The following is a 22,283-nucleotide window of genomic DNA, read 5'->3' on the forward strand; positions in this document are numbered from 1 at the left end:
AAAAACCAAACTATAAACATACAAAAATGCAACACACGTTTCAGCTTGAACTGAATTTCTCGGTACGTCTAGGCATGGAAACCAGCGCAATACTTAACTTTCACAGGTACCTCCACACTGATAATAAAGCACCGTTTCATAGTGTTTCTTGCACGCAGCCATGCATCACAAAATCTCTAAGCTGTGCCGACCCTGAAATCGGTATAATATAATCACTTCCGTCTGCGTTTCTGTGTGTTGAGGAATTACGCAGGCAGTTTCGTGGATAAATGACGTATCTGAATGACCTTAGCTGCCGACATTAGTATTCCCTGAAGAATTTTTGGCCTAAGCGCATGACAGCAATTTGCGATATTTAAATCGTAAGTGTCATGATTATCGCATGGCTAGTCTGATATTGTCTGGGTTCAAGCCGTCCCTGGAATGGTTCAACGTATTTGCAGCCGCGTAATAGCTGTAAAGAAACGTGTCTGCCCGATATTCACAGAATAGCAGACACCAACCACACACCATAAAAATTCGATACATGGAAATGCATAAAGATGGTAATTAACATGTCATACTCGTATACTATCCATTCCAGAAACTTTACTACATCTTAAACAGATACACCGTGTGCCGAACCGGAAACAAATAAACCCAGGTATAATTACAAAGATCTTTGGATTAACCCCATTATTATTTGGCATATTTTCTTACAAACTTCTGTATATAAAGCGGTATTAGACGGAAACTTAATCATATCATCCTTATGTTTCCTTTCCGATTTATACCGACTGTTAGTACTGTGACTTCTGCATTTCTTGTTTGTTTCACAAGTGTGAGTTTCTAAAACTGTATAGAATGGCGACGGTACGTGCATTTGTTTTTGGTATGACTGCATTTGTTGTCTGCTGTGCGATATTGGATGCCAGCCATGCCGCTACATGTAAGAAATTTTTCATGCTTTTTTAAAATTGTGTTAAAAAAGGTTGTTGTAGGTTATCTGTAAAATTATGTAAAAGCGTAGGAGTGTCGATTTTTCCTTAACTGCTTAGTGACGTTAAGGTCATTGTTTGCTAGCATTAAATAATTATTTATCTATTATTTGACGATACTTTCTATATTTGTTCGCCGGTATTGCAATTATTTTGTGTGTTTCGGTATTTTCAATAATTATCGAAATCTTCTATGCGTGGACTTATTTCCATATTCGTTCTCTAGCACAAATTACGACTACAACTCCCGCGAAGCAGCAGACACAAAGTTCTGCGACTACAGGCTCACCGAAGCAGTCAACACAAAATCCGCTTACAGCGGGAGGGAATCAACAGTGTTGCAGTAAATGGCAGCGATATAACGTTCCAATCTCTCCTTCCTTAGCGCCGCCAAAAGATGTCACTAAACCATGGCAGTAAGCATCACTTAGCTGGTGACCTTTATAAAAACGGTGATACGACTGGGACAGTGAGATCGGCGACACTATAAGCGCAGTGTATAATTACATATATATGTTAACTATCGGAAAAAAGTTTGTTATAGCGAAAAGCTTCACTTTATATCTTCGTGTTTTTGCGCTTCGTGTTTTATATCTTCGTGTTTAATATTAATCTCCTATTGTTTATTAGACATGCGGTGCGAGTTGGAAACCTTTTGTTCCTCCACTCTGTACATCCCTTCGTTTCATTCTTCAATAACACGGTCATCGAACCGAAAACTACCTACAACCACGTTATGCAGTGCTTCAACTTGGTTAATCAAATTCTCAAGCAAAGCGGATGCACATTTAACAACGTCCACGATGTCCAAGTGGGCATTGCCAATTTCGCCGATGCCGATCTAGTGGATAAAGCTTTCAACGATTTCTGCGCAAAAAACGGATGCTCGGGGGTAAAATACTTGATGACGTCTATACTGAGCTAGCCATAAATCCCTAAATAACTCAACGTAAAAATAATTATGTTTTTGTTTTGACAGTTCCCCTGGGCTGGTCACCTGCGTTCTGGAGGACCGTTCAAGCACGGGATCACGGCGGAAGTAGCGGTGCAAGCCAGCAACTGCGACTGGCCACAAAAAGAACGCGAATGCAGCTGTAATGCATAAGCGAAAAACATATCTTGCTGGACTTCCGTCTTATGTTTTAAACTCGAGCAACTGCTTGAAAACTATATAGGCCTAATTAATGCAGTAAATACATATTCCTATCTGTAATACTGCACACAGTAAAAATTTACCTGTGCACTTTACTCTTAGCTTGGAAGTTTCGAAATTTAATGATCTGATACAGAATGTTATGTTTTAATTTTTAAGGTCTGTGTTAAATGCGTGAAACATAAAAAAGAGCGGAGAAGTGACATAACTGGGCAGAACTTAAATCTTCAACCAAAAAGCTCAAAATTTAATTAAATGCTATAGATAATGACATCGTTGATTGTGCCAGCAAAACTGCATATTAGTAATAACTACGTATGACGTATGTACAAACATGCACAAGACGTACTGTCCAGCGTGCACAAAGGTGGACCTTATGTGGCGACAGTTTTTTAGCAGCTCCTCTTGTAGTGCAGTGGTATTTAATTGATGGAATCCAAAAAAGCTGATAAATAAACTACCCTGTATAAGTACTGTTTGTATAGCCACGTCGAAAAAGATGCTGACTGCCTTTTCTGAAACCCTTATTCCAAGACGCACGTACAATGCAAAAATATTAAAAAGAGCTCAATTAACTTAAAAACCACGATGAAAACAAAGGAATCAATTAAATAACAGTGGGCCGAAAGCCGTATTGCTCTGAACTCTATTACAGACCAAATATTACAGACCATCTGTTAAAAATATGCCAAACGGCACCGGGCAGGAACTTTTAAACATTATCACGAAAATACGAGTAGAAAAAAATTTCACACGTATTCTATTAACACCGCTTTAATAACGATAATTGGCTGATTTGAAAGGTCCGGATTTTAGTATTCCGATGTAGCGGGCTTGCTCATCCTGGAAACATGCTAAAATTGCTTACAAGGTCAATCCTTTGAGCAAATGTGCTCACTGTAGCATAACATGATGAGGCACTCACTGTTAATTCCGTAAGGTGGGCATCAAAACCGTCCAAATGTAGCAGTGCCACATATTCGTCTGCAAAAATAAAACGATTCTTGCTAGCCACATCAATAGAGGTTTAATTCACGGCAACCAAAATCAGAATCGAAAATCGATTGTCAAGGATCAGAATTGTTGTGGAAACGATAAATAATTCTCGGAAATCTTACTTTCAGCCGCTTTTTCAAACAAAAACAGTTACCAAGTTAACATTAATGATAAAAATACGAAAAAATTAACACAGTGATGTCAGATAACCGCTTTTATATTTCTGCATTACAGGATTACGAATAATAAATGTTATCGGGATGCAAAGAGGAACTTATCTGTAAAGAAGGAGTAAAATAAATCACAGACGATAATAGCAAACAAATTATTAATACGAGTTTTTCTTCGTTTCGTAGTACAGTACTCGTAAAACTTCGAAACATACCCATCTTCTTCGGCAATAAATACACGTCGTTCCGGTATTTTCCTGGCGCCGCATTGTATAATTCAATCAAGGCAATGATCTGAGCAGCACAGGTAATGGAAAGGACAATGCTGGGTAAACTTGAGCAATTCTGGTTGAGGACACGACCCTGTATTACAAGTCAACTTCCGTCATGCGCGTTCAAATTTACATTCCCGCAACCTCTGCCCCGTGCGGCGTGCACGTCAGTCAACATACCTCGGCTAGTAGCACCAAACGGCGCCCGTCTGGCCAGGTAACATAATCTACAGAAGAGCGCACATGCTCCCAGATCAGTTCCGGTGTCTTCAGGCTGGACACATCGATCTCGTTATCACTATGTCCCATGTTGCACAGCACCGCGCCGCTCTTCATACGGTCCATGTGCTCACGGGTTATCACACGCTTGTTCCCTGCACAACCCAAAAATAATTTTTTAAATAAGCCCTGAAAAATAATTACTAACATGAACGACTAAAAGCACCGGATTGGTAAACCATGCGATTAAAAAGTGACGGTAAAAACCGGCAAAAATTTACTGCAGATTTAGAAGAAATATCTGTAAGTAATCTTAAGGCAAGAAAATTTTACAAATCGCAGAAGTTATGATGCAGTCTTTTTCATAAAAATATGACGTAAGATAAAGATTTAAACGAAGGAAAGATTGTAAAACCACATTGTCACCGAAGCTATTACTGGTGCAAAACCAATTTAAAGTTTGCGTTGCTACGCTTTTAATAAAATCGAATAAGTTATATCGCAAACATCATTCCGCGTTTAATCTTGCAAAAAAATCGAAGATTTTAATCGGCTGTCCTCACCAGTGGCCGTAATGACTAAATCAATCACTTTAATCACTTCAGGCACTTTAACGACTTTAAATCCGTCCATACTGTTGTGGCCCATGGAGAAAAACAGAGAACACAATCAATAGCAAGTCAACATGTGACCGCGGTTTGTATCCCGACTTCTTCAATTACCAGGCTTGCAGCGCACAGATGGGATCGATCTCCGAGACGACAACATGCGCGCCCATACTCTGCAGGGACCGGCAACAGGCTTTACCCACCTAAAAACCACGGTAATCCAGTTGGCGCGTGAAACATTTTCAGAAAAGATTACACGTTAAAACACATACTTCGCCATATCCGCATATTAGGACCTGTTTCCCGCCGATCATCATGTCGGTGGTCCGCTTCAAACTGAAAATTCACCAAAATTCTTTTTATGAACTGGGAAATTGCGGCTAACAGAAAATGAAATGTTTAACAAAAATGCAGTCCAATAATGCTAAATTACATTATACACAAAAAAAACAACAGTTTATGGAGCGCAGTGTAACTGCAAAAATCAAGTTTTCCAAAACAAAACATATTCGAAACATCATTTTAAAATATTGAATGCACATAAAATATAGAACATAGTGTCAAAAATTGAAATTAAAAAAATTTAATTGAACCTTAGAGCTGCATATGAGGTGATGTTACGGTCAAAGCAAACCGGCGATTACATATTGAATGACCCATCATGTATTGTACACCTTTTTATGCAATATGGCATCGTACTACGGTCATTTTTCGCTACTGCCATGTGCAATTACAGTATGGCCATTTAAGAAATTAAGCGGTGGCTAGTTCGCGAAGTACTGTCGACGAAAATCTAATGAAATTTCGGTAGCTTTCCAGCACCCATCACTTTTCAGACACGCATAAAAATCGATTTTTGTTGCATTATTGCATTGGTAAACACAACGATTTTACTGCCCTAAAAGTCGTCAAAATAATTCTCAGCAATTATACCCAAAAACACTTCCAGGAAGGGGAAACAAAGCGTTAGCTTCACAGTTTGTAAACCTCAAAAATTGCAAACTGCACAGTAAATCATTGCGGAAAAATCCTTAGTGTCAAATATTGCTTACACAATCAGTTTCTGAAAGCGGTATCAAACATTCTGCATCGTCACGATCACTATCGATCGAGACGTGCCATATTTAATATTTACCCAAGAGACGTTCACAATAAAGTCAATTTCTTGCTACTCATTATCAAAGCTTCACAAATCCAATCTGCGATTTTACAGTTAGCGCCTGCCTGTAAAAAAAATTAAGAAAAATAATAACCGAATATATGTTAATAAATCAGACTCGTTTCCAAATAGAATCGGATTAATCCTTCGCACAGCCTGATGTGTTCCAGCTGGACAAATTCCCATTGTAACTATGTAACTATCAATAAAATACGAGGGTACCTAATCAAGTAATGTCGTTCGCATATAAGTTATGAAATAAAAAATATGAAATCATTTTTAAAAAATAGGGCATTCATAACTGTATCAGTAGGCTGATGGCCGAGTCAATGCCCCCTCTCGGTGGCAGTCAGCATGAGTCAGAGCAGCCCTAACTCACATAAAATTTAATTACCAATTAAAAACTGGCGCACATTATCGTAACATGTGTTTTGCACTATTTTACATAAAAAATTCCTATAGAAGTGGGACGCAACCCATTGACTTTTTGACGCGCCGCTTGTGTTTATGGATGAGGGTCGTTCTTTATAAACTCGTAAGCAAAGTGCTTCTCGTCTCCGTTCTGAAAATTTGACGTGGGACAACAGGAGGTGGTCGGAGCAGTCTACTTTTGGAGGAACCAAAACTTGAGCGCCATTGTAAAGCGTCTGGTTAAAAGCCATCCCCGATTAAATTTATTAGGTAGACAGCTAATCAAGCACAGATTATTGAGGCAACTCCGAAATCCTTTTTACTCATCTACCTGATTTTCCGCAATGTGGCGTACCTTCGGGTACCTCTTTTGCTGACTTATGGTGGTACGCTTTCTTCAATTTAACTCCTCAAAGAAAAGCCAAGTTACTATAAATTAGCCATCGGTATAACATCTACAACTGGTTTTCATTTACAACTGGTTTTCATACCGCGATGCATGATGGAAGCTGCAGAAGAGACAAGGTTCTGATACTGCTGTGCAAAGCCTTGAATCGGGGAAGACTCCGAAGAACGTTTTTGCTTCTTTACAGCGTAACAACGATTTTAGTAACAAAATATTTTTATGCCGTGAAACTATTATAATCTATATATAATAATCTGCAAATATTTTGGAAACTTTCTTTGAGAAAATACAAAAAAAAGGGACGGAAGGTGATTTACCGGTGCAATTTGGCATAACGACGGACCAAGACCGTTGCTTCTAAATACTAAAAAATTTATGCTGATAAGCCCGATGTATAGATACTTCCGTAAATAAAATTAATAATTACCTTAGATTTGCGCAGTTTAAAAAAATTTCCAGATCTAAACGATTTTCTGCAAGGTAATTAATTAACGAACGAAAGACTAACTCGAAGAAAATTTTGATGATGCCATCACTTAATAATTTTGTAACTTTTTTGCATCAACATTTCCAATCGGGATATAGATGCAATCTATGTGTAGAGAGTGTATGAACAGTATTTTGAAAATGTTGGGTTAATTGTATGAATCTAGGAATAAATAAAAAATATACGACATGACTTGATTAAGCACCCTCGTACTATCATGACAGCTTATCTTTTTACCTTTCAACGACCGATTCCCGACAGCTGAACATATTATCAAACTTGGATTTCGTTATGCATTCGGTGAGGTTAATGGCCGGACAAGGCAATTTCCCGGCCTTGACCAGCTGGTGCAGCCGATGTACACCGGTAATGCTCTCCTCCACAATACCCCGGCACTCCTTCAGCACACCCGGATACTTCTTCACCAGCCAGTGTGTGAGATCTCCCCCATCATCCAGGATCTATTGGGAAGGAGATAGACAACTCACTCTCTCAAGAGCCTTAAAACCACACATACACACACACTACACAGCCCACACCCACTGGGATAAAAATAGTCACCACTAATGAAGCGGAAATTCATGGACAGCTCCCCAGGGTATCCTTAACTGCGCCGGGGATACAATGGGCAGAGAGTACGAAGGGAAAAAATAAGCTACAATGTCAAACATGACGCGTACACATCGTTTGACATAACCATGTTGTCCAGCTGTTCATTATGCTTTATCGATTTAGCCAATAAAAGCGTTTTCATCATCAATCAAACTCGCACAATAACCGGGATCTATTCAAAGGCCGCTAATGGTATTCCTACTTTAAAAATTCCGGCTGTGTCGATATTTGTCTGACAGCACCGGTGATTCTGCAGATTTTGCCAAAGAAGATAAAAAACTAATGCAAAAATAAGTTAAAATAAAAGTTAATGCAGAAGCCCCAACCGCCTTCCGAAACTATTAAATACATTCACTAAAACGCAATTTCCAACATAAAAAAATAAGCTAAATTCGCACCAGCATTAATAACTTGTGTTTTTCAAAATATCAGATAACGCATCTTAAAATTTGTAACGGAACTGTAAAAAGACAGCAGTGCGCCCTGAATTATGGTGCTTCCTTTACGCTCAAAGATTCCCGAATATTATTGAATACCCTCGGCGCTGTTCGTATACCACAAGATAAATCATTTTTAAACCCAGCATTAAAATAAACAATCCCAACTTCACATCAGATTATTTACCATATTGGGCATCCATCCATCAGCCGCCACACATTTGTCAATACACCACCAGAAATCCCCCTCCGTCTGGCCTCTCCAGCCGAAGATGGGGATGCCGGCTTCCGCCAGCGCGGCGGCCACTTCATTCTGTGTGGAGACGACATTACAGGCACAACAGCGGATATCAGCGCCCAGATCTATAAGCGTTTCCATTAAGACCTGCAAACAAACGGAACTAAGTCATTTCCCTTTTGTTTTTCATTCTCTCTCGTCGTCCAGTCAGGCACGGATGCTGCCAACGTACCGCGTACTGTGCCACCAGATGTGTGCACACCATAATGCGTGCCTCCTTTAATGGCTGCTCGGATCGGGACTTTCGGCGCAGGATCAACAGACCCGGCATCTCCAGTTCAGCCAATTCAATTTCCCGCCGTCCGAAGGCCGCCAGCTTCATGCTACGCACACAAAAATCATTGCCGCCGCGCGAGTTGGTCTGCAGTTTGTCGCGAGGAGAAGTGTCGCTCTCCTCATCATCCGTATCGGTGAAAGAACCTAGCAAAACAATTGAAAAAATAAGCTGAAAACTATCCAATTTATTTAGTTCGTAGCTTATATGCAGTAATTCAAATGACTGAATTGACGATTAGTACTAGTGTAATCTCCGACACACAGTTAGTGTGCTTCGTTTTGTAGTGAATATCTGTATATTCCCGATTCAACAAATATACTGCATTACATTTTGTCAAGTGTTGTTAGCCCTCCAAGGTACACTGAAAACGGAAAATTGCAAAGCATGCTAAGGCAGAAGATATCTGTTACACATGTGGTGAATTAAAACTGTGATCAAAGTCGCCAAAGCAGCATGAAATGCAAAAATGAAAGAAATGAACAACGAAAAAATAACGAAGAAAACTACGAAATTATTTTAATTAACGCGCTCTGTCTTTAAGCCACAAAATTTCAAATATCCTAATTTTCCACTGCGATGCAATTCTATGTTACCATAATTATCTGATTTTTATTTCCTAATGATAAGTTCAAAATCATCATGGAAAGGTAGATCCGTTTAATACACTACGTGTTGTAACCCAATACAGCTAACCGCTTCATTGCACCAAACCGCACATGCCAGCATTTTAAATAAAATAAAGTAATTTAATAATGCGGAGTGTTCTGAAGTGCCCAACCGTAACCAGCATTACGTAACGAGTCACAACGAGCCTCTGCTGCGCTATTTTCACCGTTTTAGAGAACTACACAAAGCGGAAATAACTTCGAAATCCAACTGCCGCGTTTGTATTGCAGACGCATTAATGTCTTGGACAACTTCTTTGAAATGTCTGCGCAAAACAAGCTAATTACCCCGATGAGAGTAATTGGCGTAAATGCAATCCATAACAATCTACATGCGCGACGCCCAGAATAACTCAACAACATCTGCGTAAACATTGCACCACGGGTGCCATTCAAGACGCCACACCACCAGCGGAGCAATGACATTCGTGATTAGGTTACAAAATGCAACAAGCCCATTACCATTTGCAACCGAACATGATCGATGCTCTTATTACCCCCGAATATCCGAAAGAGCATAGATTGTCATTACGGAAAGCAACCATCATTTACCGGCTCCAACTATGCAACACCAAGACCGACGGGAAATTTATACTCGTTAAAGAATTTCCCGACTAACCTGTTAAGCTGTCGTCAATGTAATCATCGTAAACTTTCCGTTTCGGTGTGGCCGACGAGGGCCGGGCCACTTTCATGGGGGATCGATGGGATTTCGGGTTCTGGAAGAGAATATAATGCGCCATGATATTACCGCACTGATATATGATATCCGCTATATCTCCTTTACACACCACTAACTTCCCATTACGGCTACTAACAAACAAATAAACGGCAACGAGAAAAACTGGTTGACGAGTTTACGGTTTTAAAGCGCGCCATATATTAAAATCTGCCGAGATGGGCAGAAAAAAAGCTACTGAGGCAGCGGAAAAAAATGAAGAGATACAACTATCACTATGCCGTTGTGAATGGAAGGAGAGATGGGCTTTTGGAGTGCAGACAAGCGGCAGCGCCGACATGCCCCACTGCCAATTTGATTGCCAATAAATCGAATCGAATTGGAACCGCATACTCGTAGGATTTTTACATATTCCACAATCAAATGCGACTCGTTCCACTCAAAAATACATACACTGACTTTGCCCCTAGATGTGTGGCTTCCTCTTCCCGAAGTAGGGATGCGCTCAAATGGGAAGAGGCGAACGGACACGACGGCGTGCCAGACTGTTATTGCCACCGGCTACTCAATTTTTCATCTGTTAGAACTGCAATCACTGGCGAAAATTGACAAATTAAATTAAAATGTCTGGGAAACAACGATACATGATGCTCGTCGATCAGTGAATAACTAATAATCGTTAAAATACAGTAACTCTGATCAATCATATAAACTTCAGAATAAGATCAACAACGGAGAGTAATAAAAGTACACAATGTGCATCTTTGTCTGTCCAAAACCGCATGCAAATGTCCAATGTGTAAAAAAATACAACATAATTTTAAAACTGATACTGACATTGTAAATCGTATTTCGTATTTTCGCGATAAAATGCCCAATCCGACTGAAAAACATAAATTATGTTCATTCTTCCTCCAAAGACTCACTCGAACCTTGACTACGAGTAGGTGTATCAACTGTTAACTTATCAAGCATGCTTAAGCTTTTAAAAGTTTTTTTAAAACCCGCCCGACAAAAAACATAAAACGTTCAGTGCAGAATATTTCGACAGAATATTTCATTTAATGAGCACACAAGCTCGCTTCTACAGATTGTATACTGTGAACAAATGACAAATCCTGCCCACTTTCAGTAAAGATCACTTTACACAACAACTATTACAACTGCTTTTCAACTGAATAATTGTCACAAAAAGAAATGCATGATTTGCCTCAATTGTATTCGTGACATATCAAATATCCAATACAAAACGATTCTGTACCCATCATCGAAATGTAAAATGATCTAAAATCGACGATAAAATTTGAGAAACGGTACCAGCAAGCCGACATTTTATAAATTTCCCGTTAGAAATAAAAGCTCTTGCCAATAAGAATTGAGAAGTATTTGCGGAAGTAATTTGCTAGTGTTAAGTAAACCAATATTTTCATACGCGGTAATCGTATAATGTATTGCTACTTTAACGAGGTATTGTGCGATAAAACCTGTGCAGATCACAGTCATGTACAGTTTGTGTTCAACAGTTTAGTTAGAGCTTAGTAAAATAAATAAATGGAAAACAGTGAAGAAAAGGAAATTCTGTAGGAAAATACCCGAATAACAGCCGAGGAGTTATCCCGCTCGAACATGGAATTATTCCGGCCGATCTCCCGCGCACTGCTGCCCGTATCCAGCACCGCCGACGTGGATCCGACACTGGCCTTGGACGCGGCCGTCAGCGGGGAATTAGCCGCAATCATCGGACTACTCAGCTCGATGGTGGGCGATGAAGAGGCCGTTGTGGCAAAGTCCTGATTGGATTTACGGCCGATATTCATTGCAGCGGGAAGTGGACTCCTTCCCTTATACATCTTGGATGCCGTATCCATTACGCATCACTGAACACTGACTAAACGGGGATTATGTGGAAACAGACACGGCACAATGACGATGATGATAGGAACAGTCTGCACAGCATACCATACCAGCGCACAACATCATGTCGAGCGTGTAAAGGGCCTCCGAAAAGCTGCTCATTCACTCCATGTCAATGGCGCTGTATATCGTGGTTAAGATGGATGTTGATTGTGGAGGGCAGACGAGAACAGCCCCATCATCAAGTTGCATCCAGGGAATTGTCAAAATGTGCGAGGCATAACAATGAACATGGTGGGGGAAGAGAAAACGCTTAATGCGGCCTGACTGATCGGTGGGGAATCGATTGAAGAGAATTGATTCTGAATTTTTGATGGGCTGTTTAGCTGCAAAACGATATATGACAATATGTTGAATAATAAATCAAATGAAAAAGCATCTGTTGAGTGTTGTGAAATGTGAACATGCCGTACAGACGGAGTGGAAACTGGAATCCCCAACAAATCTTGTTTGTTTTAAGGACCCGCCTACCCGACGGCAATAAGCCATTAGCGAAGGGCTTCCGGTTGTTTGTTCTGCATAACAAACCACTGTAAAGTGATACCCAGGAACGATGACGATTGACGAACACAGCAGTCATTATTTTATCTTTCAGATCCTTCTTAAGAATTCAACTGTGTCTAAGATTTGTTTAATTAGGTTACCTTGTGCAATGTGCAGTATTTAGCATTTCCCTCAAAATGCAAATACTTGTTTAAAACAAAATAATTAACGATAACAAGCGAGTACGTAAGTACTTGTAGTACGTACGTACAGTATATGAAATTAATGTTGGTAACTTTCCTCCGGTGGGGGAGGGCCGGCAAGAAAACAACCATAGAGCAATACTGCAGTACGACTGTCCGCGTCAGTATGAGCTTGGAGGTTCCAGAATTTTTTAAATGTTTTGCTGAACAATCGGTGCAGGTTATCAGGGCCAAAATATTTCATTTCGTATGGAAATATGGATAAAGAAACACTAGCTTCTATTATTACGTTTCTCAAACGTCGTGGTTTCAAAGACACCGAAGAACAACTCCGGCGCGAAGCGGGAGAGGAGCTGGTGCAGGCGATCGATGATGTGGACTTTTCTCTGGATGCCAGCACGTTTGGTTCCGCTGGATCCGTAGACGAACCATTGGAAAACGAGAGTGTTATTCACAATATCAACAAGGCCAAGGTGCACCATGGGCTGCCCAAGGAGCCGGATATTACGATCCCCGCGGATCTGGAGTTCTCCGAGGACGAGGACGACACGGAGGATGACGAGATGAAGGAACGACCCAGCAAGAAGCGCAAGATAACGAAGAAGGACTTCTTTGCACGGCGCTTTCGGGCAGATCCCAATGCGCCTCCCGCCAGTCGTATACCGTTTCCCCCGCTGTCAGATTTGGAGCGGGTGGATAAACTGAACGGATGGAAGGATGCATTGAAATTGGCACGATTAGGTGAGATCAGAAGCGAAGTTTCAAGTTTTTACTGAGATGCTTCGCTACGTAGTACGTATTTTGATTGTGGGCCCCTAATTTCTGATTGCCATATAAGTGCCTGTTGATACGATAAAGATTAACATTAACATGCGTTGTTAGTTAATAAATTTTACGGAAAACAGTAATAATTGGTGAAATCATGAGTTGCTAATATTGTGCGTAGGTTCGGAACGTTTGGTAGGGTAACTTGGATTCGGAATGTGTACACGAACCTCATAGTTCTGTGATTCTCTAGCGGAATGAATTCTGTCGACTCCTCGTAGTGCTTGGTGTCTAATTGTTTACATTAACGGCATTAGATATTTGAAGAGGCTTATGTTACTAATGCAAGACACGTAACCTTCAAACCACAACAAATGCAGTACCTACTTGTTTTTTAACGGGAACTGGCTTTTCAGATTGCTTTTTAATTTTGTCGTTTAGTATTGTTTGATTTGTGTGAATCTCCACTTAAAATTGTTAGTATGTTCGTTTGTTACCGTTAAGCTGTTAATAAAGTATTAAATAGTACTTTCGTTTTCAGGTTCAGACCGTCTGCCCTCTATTTGCTGCTTGACTCTCATGAATTCGGATGCATATCTCTGCAGTACATCTTTGAGCGACGACTCTTCGCTGCTAGCAGCCGGGTTTTCCGATTCCAAAATCCGCCTGTTCTCTCTCACCAACCGCAAACTCCGCGCCATGAAATCCGCCACCGACCTGGCCGAAGTCGATCCCGAATCGGACGACGTGTTCGAGCGGATCATGGATCCGGCCAGTGCGACGAAGGAGAAAGTGTTCCACGCTGCCCACGCCGGATCCATCTTCGCCAGCAGTTTCAGTCCGGACAAGCGCTTCCTCATCTCCGGCTGCGCGGACGGCTCCATCCGTCTGTGGAGTCTGTGGCAGTGGGCCAACCTTGTCAACTACAAATGCCACATGTACCCGGTGACGGATGTGGAGTTCTCCCCTATGGGCTACTATTTTGCTTCGTGCGGCGTCGACCGGGTGGGACGCATTTGGGCCACGGAGCATCCGTCACCGCTGCGCCTGTTGGTCGGCCACAGCGACGACATCAACCGCATCACCTTCCATCCCAACGCCAACTACGTCGCCACGGCGGCCGCCGACCGGACGGTGCGCATCTGGGATATCTCGTCGGGCAACTGTGTGCGCTACTTCACCGGGCATAAGGATGTGCCGCAGGCGTTGTGCTTCTCGCGGTGTGGAAAGTATCTGGCGTCCGGCGGACGCGATGGGATGGTGCATTTGTGGGATGTTGCCATGGCTAAGGAAGTTCTGGAACTGGAGCTGCATACCAAACCCGTGTACTCGCTGGCGTTTAGTCGCGAGAATACGGTACTGGCGTCTGCGGGACACGATGGAATGGTGGGATTGTGGAACTGGAAGGGTTTATCGGAACAGTATCAGGCGGATAATGTTTCCTTCGGTGCCTCGGGTTCCGGCGAATTCCTGATCAAGAGTTATCCCACGAAGAAGACGACTTTGTTTAATGTGCATTTCACAAGGCGTAACATTTTATTGGCCGTTGGGAAGTTTGGAGAAAGTTAGCAAGACTTCTCAGAGCTACTTTCCGGTGTTACGTTTACTGCTGATTGTTATGTACGGATACCTATTCTGCTGCCGGTTTTCCTCCATGTTTAGCGTATGCTAGACTTATTGTTTTATCCTGTATATGTAGAATTTAGATTATGAAGATCAAGATCGCAGTTTAATGCGGGAACCTGAAATTATTGTAATATTGTGTGTTTGCTACTCTTGTTTTGCTGTACATTTTCTGGTGGCTTCTTTTCGAAGCCAGAACTTACAGTTACGATTAGTTTAATGTTAAGAAAAAAATACGTACTGGTACGATGGCAAAGAAAACTCAATATACACGAATCCGAATAGCTATTGTTACTGATTTGCGTAACACTTGACATCAGCTGTAAGTATTCTGAAACGGAGAGTGCTCAGTATTTTTCCAGGCATTCCTCTCGGAATACCAGGAACGAAAACGTTCATTGTCGTGCCGTACTGATATTGATTTATCGATATACATAATTGTATCTACAATTAAAAGTATCTACAAGTAAAATTTTATTCTACGGTTTCTACCGGTACTTCTGTATACAGATCAGTGAGATCACATATATACATACTAATACCGACATTGCAAAAGCTAATTACCAATGGCAGAACAAACAGAAAGTAAAAAACTAATGTACAAGCTGAGAAAATTTGGAAACCCGCTTTGCGATAAGAAGATGTTGAAGCGGCGGCAAGTGTTTTAAACTTTAAAACACTGTACATTAAACTTTTTTTCACACGTACAGAACAATACTCTTTCCGGCGTTGCAGACAGCTTTCAGCAGTGCTCTTGGTCATGGGGCAGCTGTTAGCAGTAATTTAAAACAAACCCATGGAAGACACCTGAAAAACAATCGTATAATTTTAGTGGCCTTTCAAGGGCTTACTTTTGTTGGTAATACTCTTGCCGGTGAAATCAAAAACAGTTATGTACTCTTATCGCAGTTCAATATTTTTACGATTTTAAAGGTGGGCGCTCGTTATTACGCAAATGTTCACGGCATATTGATGATTGTTGTGTGGAATATAAATGTTTCATACATAAGTACTGCTGAACTATGTTCACAGCAGGAGCTCATCCCATTCATGTCAAAGGTCACGCTCCAAAAATCTAATATGCTCGCGGTCTTTTGGGCTATTATTCCTGTTGCAAGCGGTCTGATCGGGGAATCTTTGGGAAAGAACGGTTTTGCGGATCATTTTTTTCATTTTTCAAACAACAGTACGTACTGGGTAACACCGCGACCAATGTTTGGATTCAGCCGTGAATTATCAATTCAAGTTATGCCCTGCGTCGGCGTACCGATTTTCATTGTACTTACAACTTTACAATATTCTTATTTAGGCGTTCCGTATGCCAGACTAATAAGTTGCATGTATGGGATGCGGACCTATCTCGAAACCATTCATGGTATATTCGCTGATTCATTCGTTGTTGACAATGAAAAAATAATTCATGATCATGATTATCTCCGAAAGTGCAGCCGCCTGTTTAGGCTGAATCGGAAGATCAGTCGGGGTTATGGTGCCTTGTTGATAATTAACAGCTATCAGTCTGTAATTGCCGGGCTGGCACTTAATGGAATAGCATTAAATTTTGAACCGCATAAGTTTCAAAATGCGGATCTTACATTTGTTTATTCTATCCTGCCTGTGTCGGTCCTTCTGACGTTGCTGTCATAAGAGTCAACCACAAAGTTAGTATCATACTGTAACAGTGGCCTAGCTGGCTACTGTTCTAGTGGGGTGGCGATCAGCCTTTACCACGATTAAACGGCTGTTGGTGTGAAAGGTGGCACGGCCGGCAACGATGCTGGCCGAGGACGCTCTTACAGATGTAACGCAATTACACAGGTGACTCCGATTGGGATGACGCTAGTTCATCCCAAGCGGTCAAACGCAACAACGTAACTCAAGGCATGTTTAATGACAAGGGAATCAAGAACGCAGCAAGGTTGTAAGCAAGGGTTTCAACAAGAGGAACAATCAAGTAGATGCAAGCTGTAGCAAGCGAGTGTCAAGACTGAATTCTAGAAATTCATGAGAAAGGAAACTAGCCGGTAAAGTGGACACAAATTCATAACGCGATGGAATGAATCATAACTGGGCGGTCTTATCGGGTGTACAAATACTATCGCTACATTACTGTGCATTAAAATGTAATCCGCGCTGCTGAAAGTGACCGGCGGTGCATAGGTACTAGTACTGTACCGAATACGTGTACACACAAGAGCCCTTGCGCTTTCGTGCACTCCCAAACAGTTAGAATTTTTATCGAATGACGTACATACATCATTTTTGTAGACAAAATTAATGGATATATACCTTGATGTCAAAACCGTTTGTTTGTCCAACATCCGGTTGCATGGTGAGCTGCTCATGTATGGGTGAAATAAAATTCGAAGCAGTTTAAACACAAACAGGTGCACCAAAGTCTCATTATAGCTGTAGACCGATTATCTTCGAATTTTACATACAGAAATTTTTCACATAGAATTTTCCATACAGAAATTTTTTTGCTGTACATGCTCATAAGTAAGTGAGAGATCATTTTTTTGGACGCTTGTTTGTATTGAATCTGATTCGATCGAACTTTATTTCGCCCGTACCTCACCAACCGGATGTTATGCTCACAAACAGTTTTTATGCCAATGCGAGCAAAATTACAAATCATATGGCTACAGAAGGTCATAAAATAATGCAAAAAAGTGTAAAGTGCGAACACAAACTAAAAACGTGCGCGAAAGCGGAGTTCCCGTGCATGTACACGTGTCTGTACCATATATCATTGTACCGTGTCACTTCCCTTGCTGACGTTTAGGGATAGTAATGTTATTGTGCTAAATTTGGCAGTTTAATTTGTTTAAACAGTTAACTGCTTCGTTTCTGTAGCACAAGACCACCGTATAAAATTGTGAGAATAATGTCTCCGGTATAGCGTTCGTCTCCCTTATAACCCCTCCCCTTCCTTATATGTCTTCCCTTATGAGCTTTCGTCTTTGTTATAACCGCTTTGTTTGCCGTAGGTGGATGATATACTGGAAGAACTTAAAGACATCAGGGACAGTGAAGTGTACAGTGACGCCGTACGTGCGCAAATTCTGTCAGGAATTTACTGAATGCACCGACTCTGATCTGTTCATTAACGATTGCGGAATAAAGATTACGGCCTGGCGCAGATATCCGGTTTGACTTTCTTTTATGTCAAAACAGAAATACATGAAATACAGAAATACATATGTCAAAACAGAAATACATGTATGAAAAATATATGTAGTTCAACCTCAGAATTTATTCGCTAATCGTGTATAATTCATTGCAGATATGTGCGATCTTTATAACCTCTTCTGTTGTGCTTATCCAGGTCAGCAACAATATAGTATTTTTAGCGTTCCAACTGGCAGTGGCAACTGCACCTTCAGTACCGCACCTTGCATAATAATATATACATATGTCCAAATCCGGGTCCACGAACGAGCAGCCGCAGCTTTGCAATCCTGGCAAATTTAAATGCTTCGTGCAATGTTTCGGTTGTATTAGGATCGCTTCATGGCAATCATGTGTAATTATTGCCATGACTCCATCGATCAGCTAGATATGGCGTACAAAGTGCGCAAGAGTTTTTAAATTTAAAATGGATGCTTTTAAACAGGATGTTTGTGAACATCTAATTAAAAAGCGTCCATTTTAAATTCAAAAAGTCTTGTGCGCTTTGTACGCCATATCTATGTAGATGCCCGGTTTGTGTTACAGAAACGATATAATATCGATTGTACCCGTTCATTTGCCTTGGGCTAGTCGCCGTGATTTACATACATAAAACTGGTTCTTTTGATAAGAAATTTACATGACAATTCATGTTTACACTTCACACACTTGCTAACGACTTTAAAAGGATTGCAATGAAAGGTTAGCCGTTTGGACGATGATTATGATCGAGAAGATTTTAATTTTTTTATCCAGGTTAATATTTTCTAGTTAGAACATACTAACCCGGTTCTACGGCAAGCAATTTTTGACGTGCTTTAGACATCGTCGGAGCACAACACGCCGTCTTTAGAGCGGCATGTTTCAGTATACTTATGGAGCCCCTTTTTATGTACATTTACACGTCTAATATACATGGTCTACGAAACTATATTATGGCTTTTTGAAACTCAAAAAACAACCATCCAAAGGACATCTTTTGGATGAAGAAGACATGGGCGCTTTTTTCTCGAATAGAACCGGGTAAGTTATTGATTTTCCGCTCTATTCAACCACTTTGAAAATGAAAATTTTTTTTCAAGGTCACTTGAAGATTTATCGTTCTATCGGCACCGGTACCGGCATGTGTGAGTGGGGGGAGCCGATTTTTTTAAAATCAAAATGCCTGTGGCATGGTTCTAGCCGTGCTGAATCGAATGGCGTTTTCAGTTTTTTCTAATTCTCTCTAGTTTTTCTGATCCAGAGTTTACGGGGTTGTTGTAATATAGATCTTGTTCCTTGATGTGCCGCAAATAACACACTGCATTTCATTTCATAATTATCAAAGCTTCAACCGGACAGTACGGCACCAAAAGTATTCTCCGCTTTTGAATCAAAACGTGTTAGCATTTTGTCTTTAGCGTTACCAAACGGTTTAACGGGTGGCAAAGTGCCCCAAAATTGCAACTGCATTACCACGAATAACAGCAGTGCCGCGGTTCTGTTTCATGAACGAAATCCAACACGCTTCTTCCGCAAATAATTCCTTTAGCATTTCCGGTAATTTGATTTTTTGGATGATCTATGTACGTACGTAATAGTATATTGCAACAGAGCCTATTTGTCAACGCCGCATGATGCGCTGACGCGATGGTGCTGTTTACAAAGCTGCAAATGTTTTAGTTGCATTTTCGTTCTTGTGAAAAACAAAACTTAAACACACCGATGCAATTAAATCAATGATCTCTGTAAAGCATGCATTCCTTTTTAAGGCAATGTTCTTAAATTATTATCGTGTTACTGCTAAGAATATGTGCTATGTATTTTCTTCTGCAACGCTCTTAGAGAAGTTTCCTTTATATTTTACCATTTGATGCCGACATTTTGTTGACTTTAGGTTAGATTTCGTTGAACAGTTATACGCGCGTGTGAGTTTTGCAATTTGATAAATTTTGTTTAAATTAAAATTTAGAAAATTATTACAACGAATATCTGCGTGCAGATATTTAACAATTCCAGACAAGCATCTGTCATACCTTCAAAAACATCGTGATATTGGTTTCGTCACCTGCTCCGATGTTAAGCGATATCGATGACGGCTGCAGCCGGAATCGATTACCGTAGCAATCGTATTTAAACAATAGAAATATTCCCTTGCAACCTGCATTAAGTCCACCTTGAGTTTTCTTGTGTATCCAATGTTGTTCCCGAAGCCCACGAAACATTTGTACGCGTGTTGTGTCGTCCACACTTTTATTGACGTGAATACTGACTGCTGTAGTCCTGGAGAGGTCATATTTTACGTGCGCAAAAAATTCACGGTACTGGACTCTGATCTGCGCTCATAGATTACTAAACACGTCCCTTTAGATTTGGTTAACCATGAATCCGAAAACGAAGAGTAAACTACGCTTGAGAATGAGTCGAAAAATAAAGAGGAAGTTTCGATTAACACTGAAAACACCGTGTTTCGTCGCATTTATCCTCAATCTTTTTGGTATACGCCATATACCACAGGATACGCCGTTTGTTACCACTTTAAAAATGTGTTGGTCTGCGATCGTGGTTATATTTCAGTTGTGGGTTCTTATTGGTAACACTTTGACCAGCGAGATCAAAGAAAACTATGACGGAATTGGAAAACTAAATATATTCGTCATTTTGAAAGTCTTTGCAAGGTATTATGCCACCTCCCACGGCATTTTAATGCAGATGGCGGCTTATGCCAGTTGCTCCGACCTTGCCGCCGCGGAAAAGCTGGTATATCTCTACTTGAAACCGATTCTACCCCAGCCATCAGTCAGGAACGCGTGGATAATATCTCTTTTTTGGTCGTGTTTTTGACAGCCGTGGGACTGATCGGAGAAACTTTCGGTCAGCGAGGATACAGTGAAATCTTCCACCAAAATGGAACGGAGTGGAATATCCCACGCCCTATGTTCGGATTCTCCACGGAATCTTCTTTAAATACAACGGATTATTTGAATGTCCCCATTTTTCTGACTTTCACCGTGCTCCAGTACGGGTACTTAAGTTACCCGTATGTACAAGTGACAGCGTGGATGATACTCATTAAGCGGGAACTAAAAGCAGTTTTAATTAAATTGGAAAATCCAATGGATTTTATTAACGAAACCAGTTTAGATCATTGTTTGCACATATGCCGGCTCCTGCTGAACTCGCTGGAGATGATAAGCAAAGGTTTTGGACTGTTGATAGCAATCAACGTATACCAGTCCATGGTTGCGGGACTGGCCATAAGCGGAATTGCGTATAGCTTTGAAGTAAAGAAACTCAAAAACGCCGACCTGACCTTTATATATGTACTGATGCCTTTGTCCGCAGTGTTGGCTGGCCTGATTGTGGGTATAAATAACCAGGTAAAATTAATGCAATGAAAGAGATTAATTTGGCTTTTGCACCGTACGTGTTTGATTTTTTTGTGAAATTTTACCATCACTAAATTCAGCGGTAATTTGCCACATGTTACTAAATACTACTAACCAAATCATTTTGCATCACGGTATCATTACAGGTCGAAAATGTCTTGAAGGCCATAAGAAAGATACGTTATAACAAAGTGATGTGCCGAAAAACCATACGCAAGAAATGCAAAAGTTTTATTAAAGAATTTAAGTTTGACGATTACTGCATAACAGCGTACGGTTCACAAATAACAACATCCCATGTCATTCAGGTCAGTGCAAGCAGCTTGTTGAAATGTTAACTCAACTTATATGCCAATTACGTGTGCCCGTGCTAACGAATATCTATAGAATTTTATTATTTTGCACGTACTGTTGCACGCACACTCGCACACTATAATATTTTAAGCATCATATAACTGGTTAAAAGATTTACGATAATCTACAGATATTGCTTAATGGTATGTGGTATTTGCATGTACCTCGTATTATAGCATATCAACACAATTAAAAATTTTAATTATGAGCTTGGAAGTATTGTCGTCATGCCTGTTTAGCCATAAATAGATGTATTAATTCCAGATGTTGCTGTCTTTCATTGGGTATTCCGTAATTATGGTTCTACAAGCGAGCAGCAACACATGCGCAGTATGCAATGGACAGTCAATCAACAACACCCTCAGAGCTTAATAAATTCATTCGTCAATTGATATAACAACCATATTTTGCTGGTATGGTTTTCAGAATGGCAGATATATATCGCTAATCGCTTGTGCCTAAATGTTCTGTCTTTGAATTACTGAATGTGATGTTCTAATTATGTACTATAATGTATTAAATTAATATATTTATATAAAAAGATATACAACAAGAAGTCACATACAGCATCCGGTA

The 22,283-nt window shown here is 40.5% G+C and overlaps 3 protein-coding genes across 5 annotated transcripts; 2 read left to right on the top strand and 1 right to left on the bottom strand.

Annotated features, from left to right (window-relative positions):
* The first annotated feature begins 628 nt into the window (after window positions 1-628).
* LOC129585202 (uncharacterized) lies at window positions 629-2,401 on the top strand. Its single transcript, XM_055477798.1, has 4 exons — window positions 629-928; window positions 1,204-1,393; window positions 1,608-1,869; window positions 1,957-2,401. The coding sequence occupies exons 1-4, from the start codon at window positions 844-846 to the stop codon at window positions 2,080-2,082; spliced, it is 663 nt and encodes a 220-aa protein (XP_055333773.1). The 5' UTR covers window positions 629-843; the 3' UTR covers window positions 2,083-2,401.
* Window positions 2,402-2,637: 236 nt separating this feature from the next.
* On the bottom strand, window positions 2,638-12,369 carry LOC129585197 (S-adenosylhomocysteine hydrolase-like protein 1). 3 transcript variants are annotated; one of them, XM_055477789.1, is made up of 13 exons: window positions 12,212-12,369; window positions 11,419-12,066; window positions 9,767-9,866; window positions 8,378-8,625; window positions 8,095-8,292; window positions 7,096-7,319; window positions 4,668-4,731; window positions 4,510-4,598; window positions 4,351-4,421; window positions 3,749-3,942; window positions 3,512-3,659; window positions 3,056-3,114; window positions 2,638-2,973 (listed from the first exon to the last, which is right to left on the bottom strand). In XM_055477789.1, the coding sequence occupies exons 2-13, from the start codon at window positions 11,692-11,694 to the stop codon at window positions 2,905-2,907; spliced, it is 1,740 nt and encodes a 579-aa protein (XP_055333764.1). In that variant the 5' UTR covers window positions 11,695-12,066; window positions 12,212-12,369; the 3' UTR covers window positions 2,638-2,904. The 3 variants fall into 3 exon arrangements, with proteins under 3 accessions (XP_055333764.1, XP_055333763.1, XP_055333765.1); XM_055477788.1 differs by having other exon boundaries at window positions 12,154-12,369; XM_055477790.1 differs by lacking the exon at window positions 12,212-12,369 and having other exon boundaries at window positions 11,419-11,714; window positions 11,791-12,147.
* Window positions 12,370-12,597: 228 nt separating this feature from the next.
* LOC129585201 (transcription initiation factor TFIID subunit 5-like) lies at window positions 12,598-15,080 on the top strand. The gene is made up of 2 exons (XM_055477796.1): window positions 12,598-13,167; window positions 13,733-15,080. Exons 1-2 carry the CDS (start codon window positions 12,684-12,686, stop codon window positions 14,758-14,760), a joined length of 1,512 nt encoding a protein of 503 aa, XP_055333771.1. The 5' UTR covers window positions 12,598-12,683; the 3' UTR covers window positions 14,761-15,080.
* The last annotated feature ends 7,203 nt before the right edge of the window (window positions 15,081-22,283 follow it).

Source organism: Paramacrobiotus metropolitanus, unplaced genomic scaffold (assembly GCF_019649055.1).
Source record: "Paramacrobiotus metropolitanus isolate TYO unplaced genomic scaffold, Prichtersi_v1.0 Parri_scaffold0000016, whole genome shotgun sequence".
Classification (NCBI taxonomy): domain Eukaryota; kingdom Metazoa; phylum Tardigrada; class Eutardigrada; order Parachela; family Macrobiotidae; genus Paramacrobiotus; species Paramacrobiotus metropolitanus.

Coding starts and splice junctions, on each gene's coding strand:
- LOC129585202 (XM_055477798.1), top strand. CDS start 844: ATGGCGACGGTACGTGCATTTGTTTTTGGTATGACTGCATTTGTTGTC. Junction 929..1,203: donor TGCCAGCCATGCCGCTACAT/GTAAGAAATTTT, acceptor TTCGTTCTCTAG/CACAAATTACGACTACAACT. Junction 1,394..1,607: donor GATGTCACTAAACCATGGCA/GTAAGCATCACT, acceptor ATTGTTTATTAG/ACATGCGGTGCGAGTTGGAA.
- LOC129585197 (XM_055477789.1), bottom strand. CDS start 11,694: ATGGATACGGCATCCAAGATGTATAAGGGAAGGAGTCCACTTCCCGCT. Junction 8,293..8,377: donor ATCTGGTGGCACAGTACGCG/GTACGTTGGCAG, acceptor GTTTGTTTGCAG/GTCTTAATGGAAACGCTTAT. Junction 2,974..3,055: donor CCCACCTTACGGAATTAACA/GTGAGTGCCTCA, acceptor GCATGTTTCCAG/GATGAGCAAGCCCGCTACAT.
- LOC129585201 (XM_055477796.1), top strand. CDS start 12,684: ATGGATAAAGAAACACTAGCTTCTATTATTACGTTTCTCAAACGTCGT. Junction 13,168..13,732: donor ATTGAAATTGGCACGATTAG/GTGAGATCAGAA, acceptor TTTCGTTTTCAG/GTTCAGACCGTCTGCCCTCT.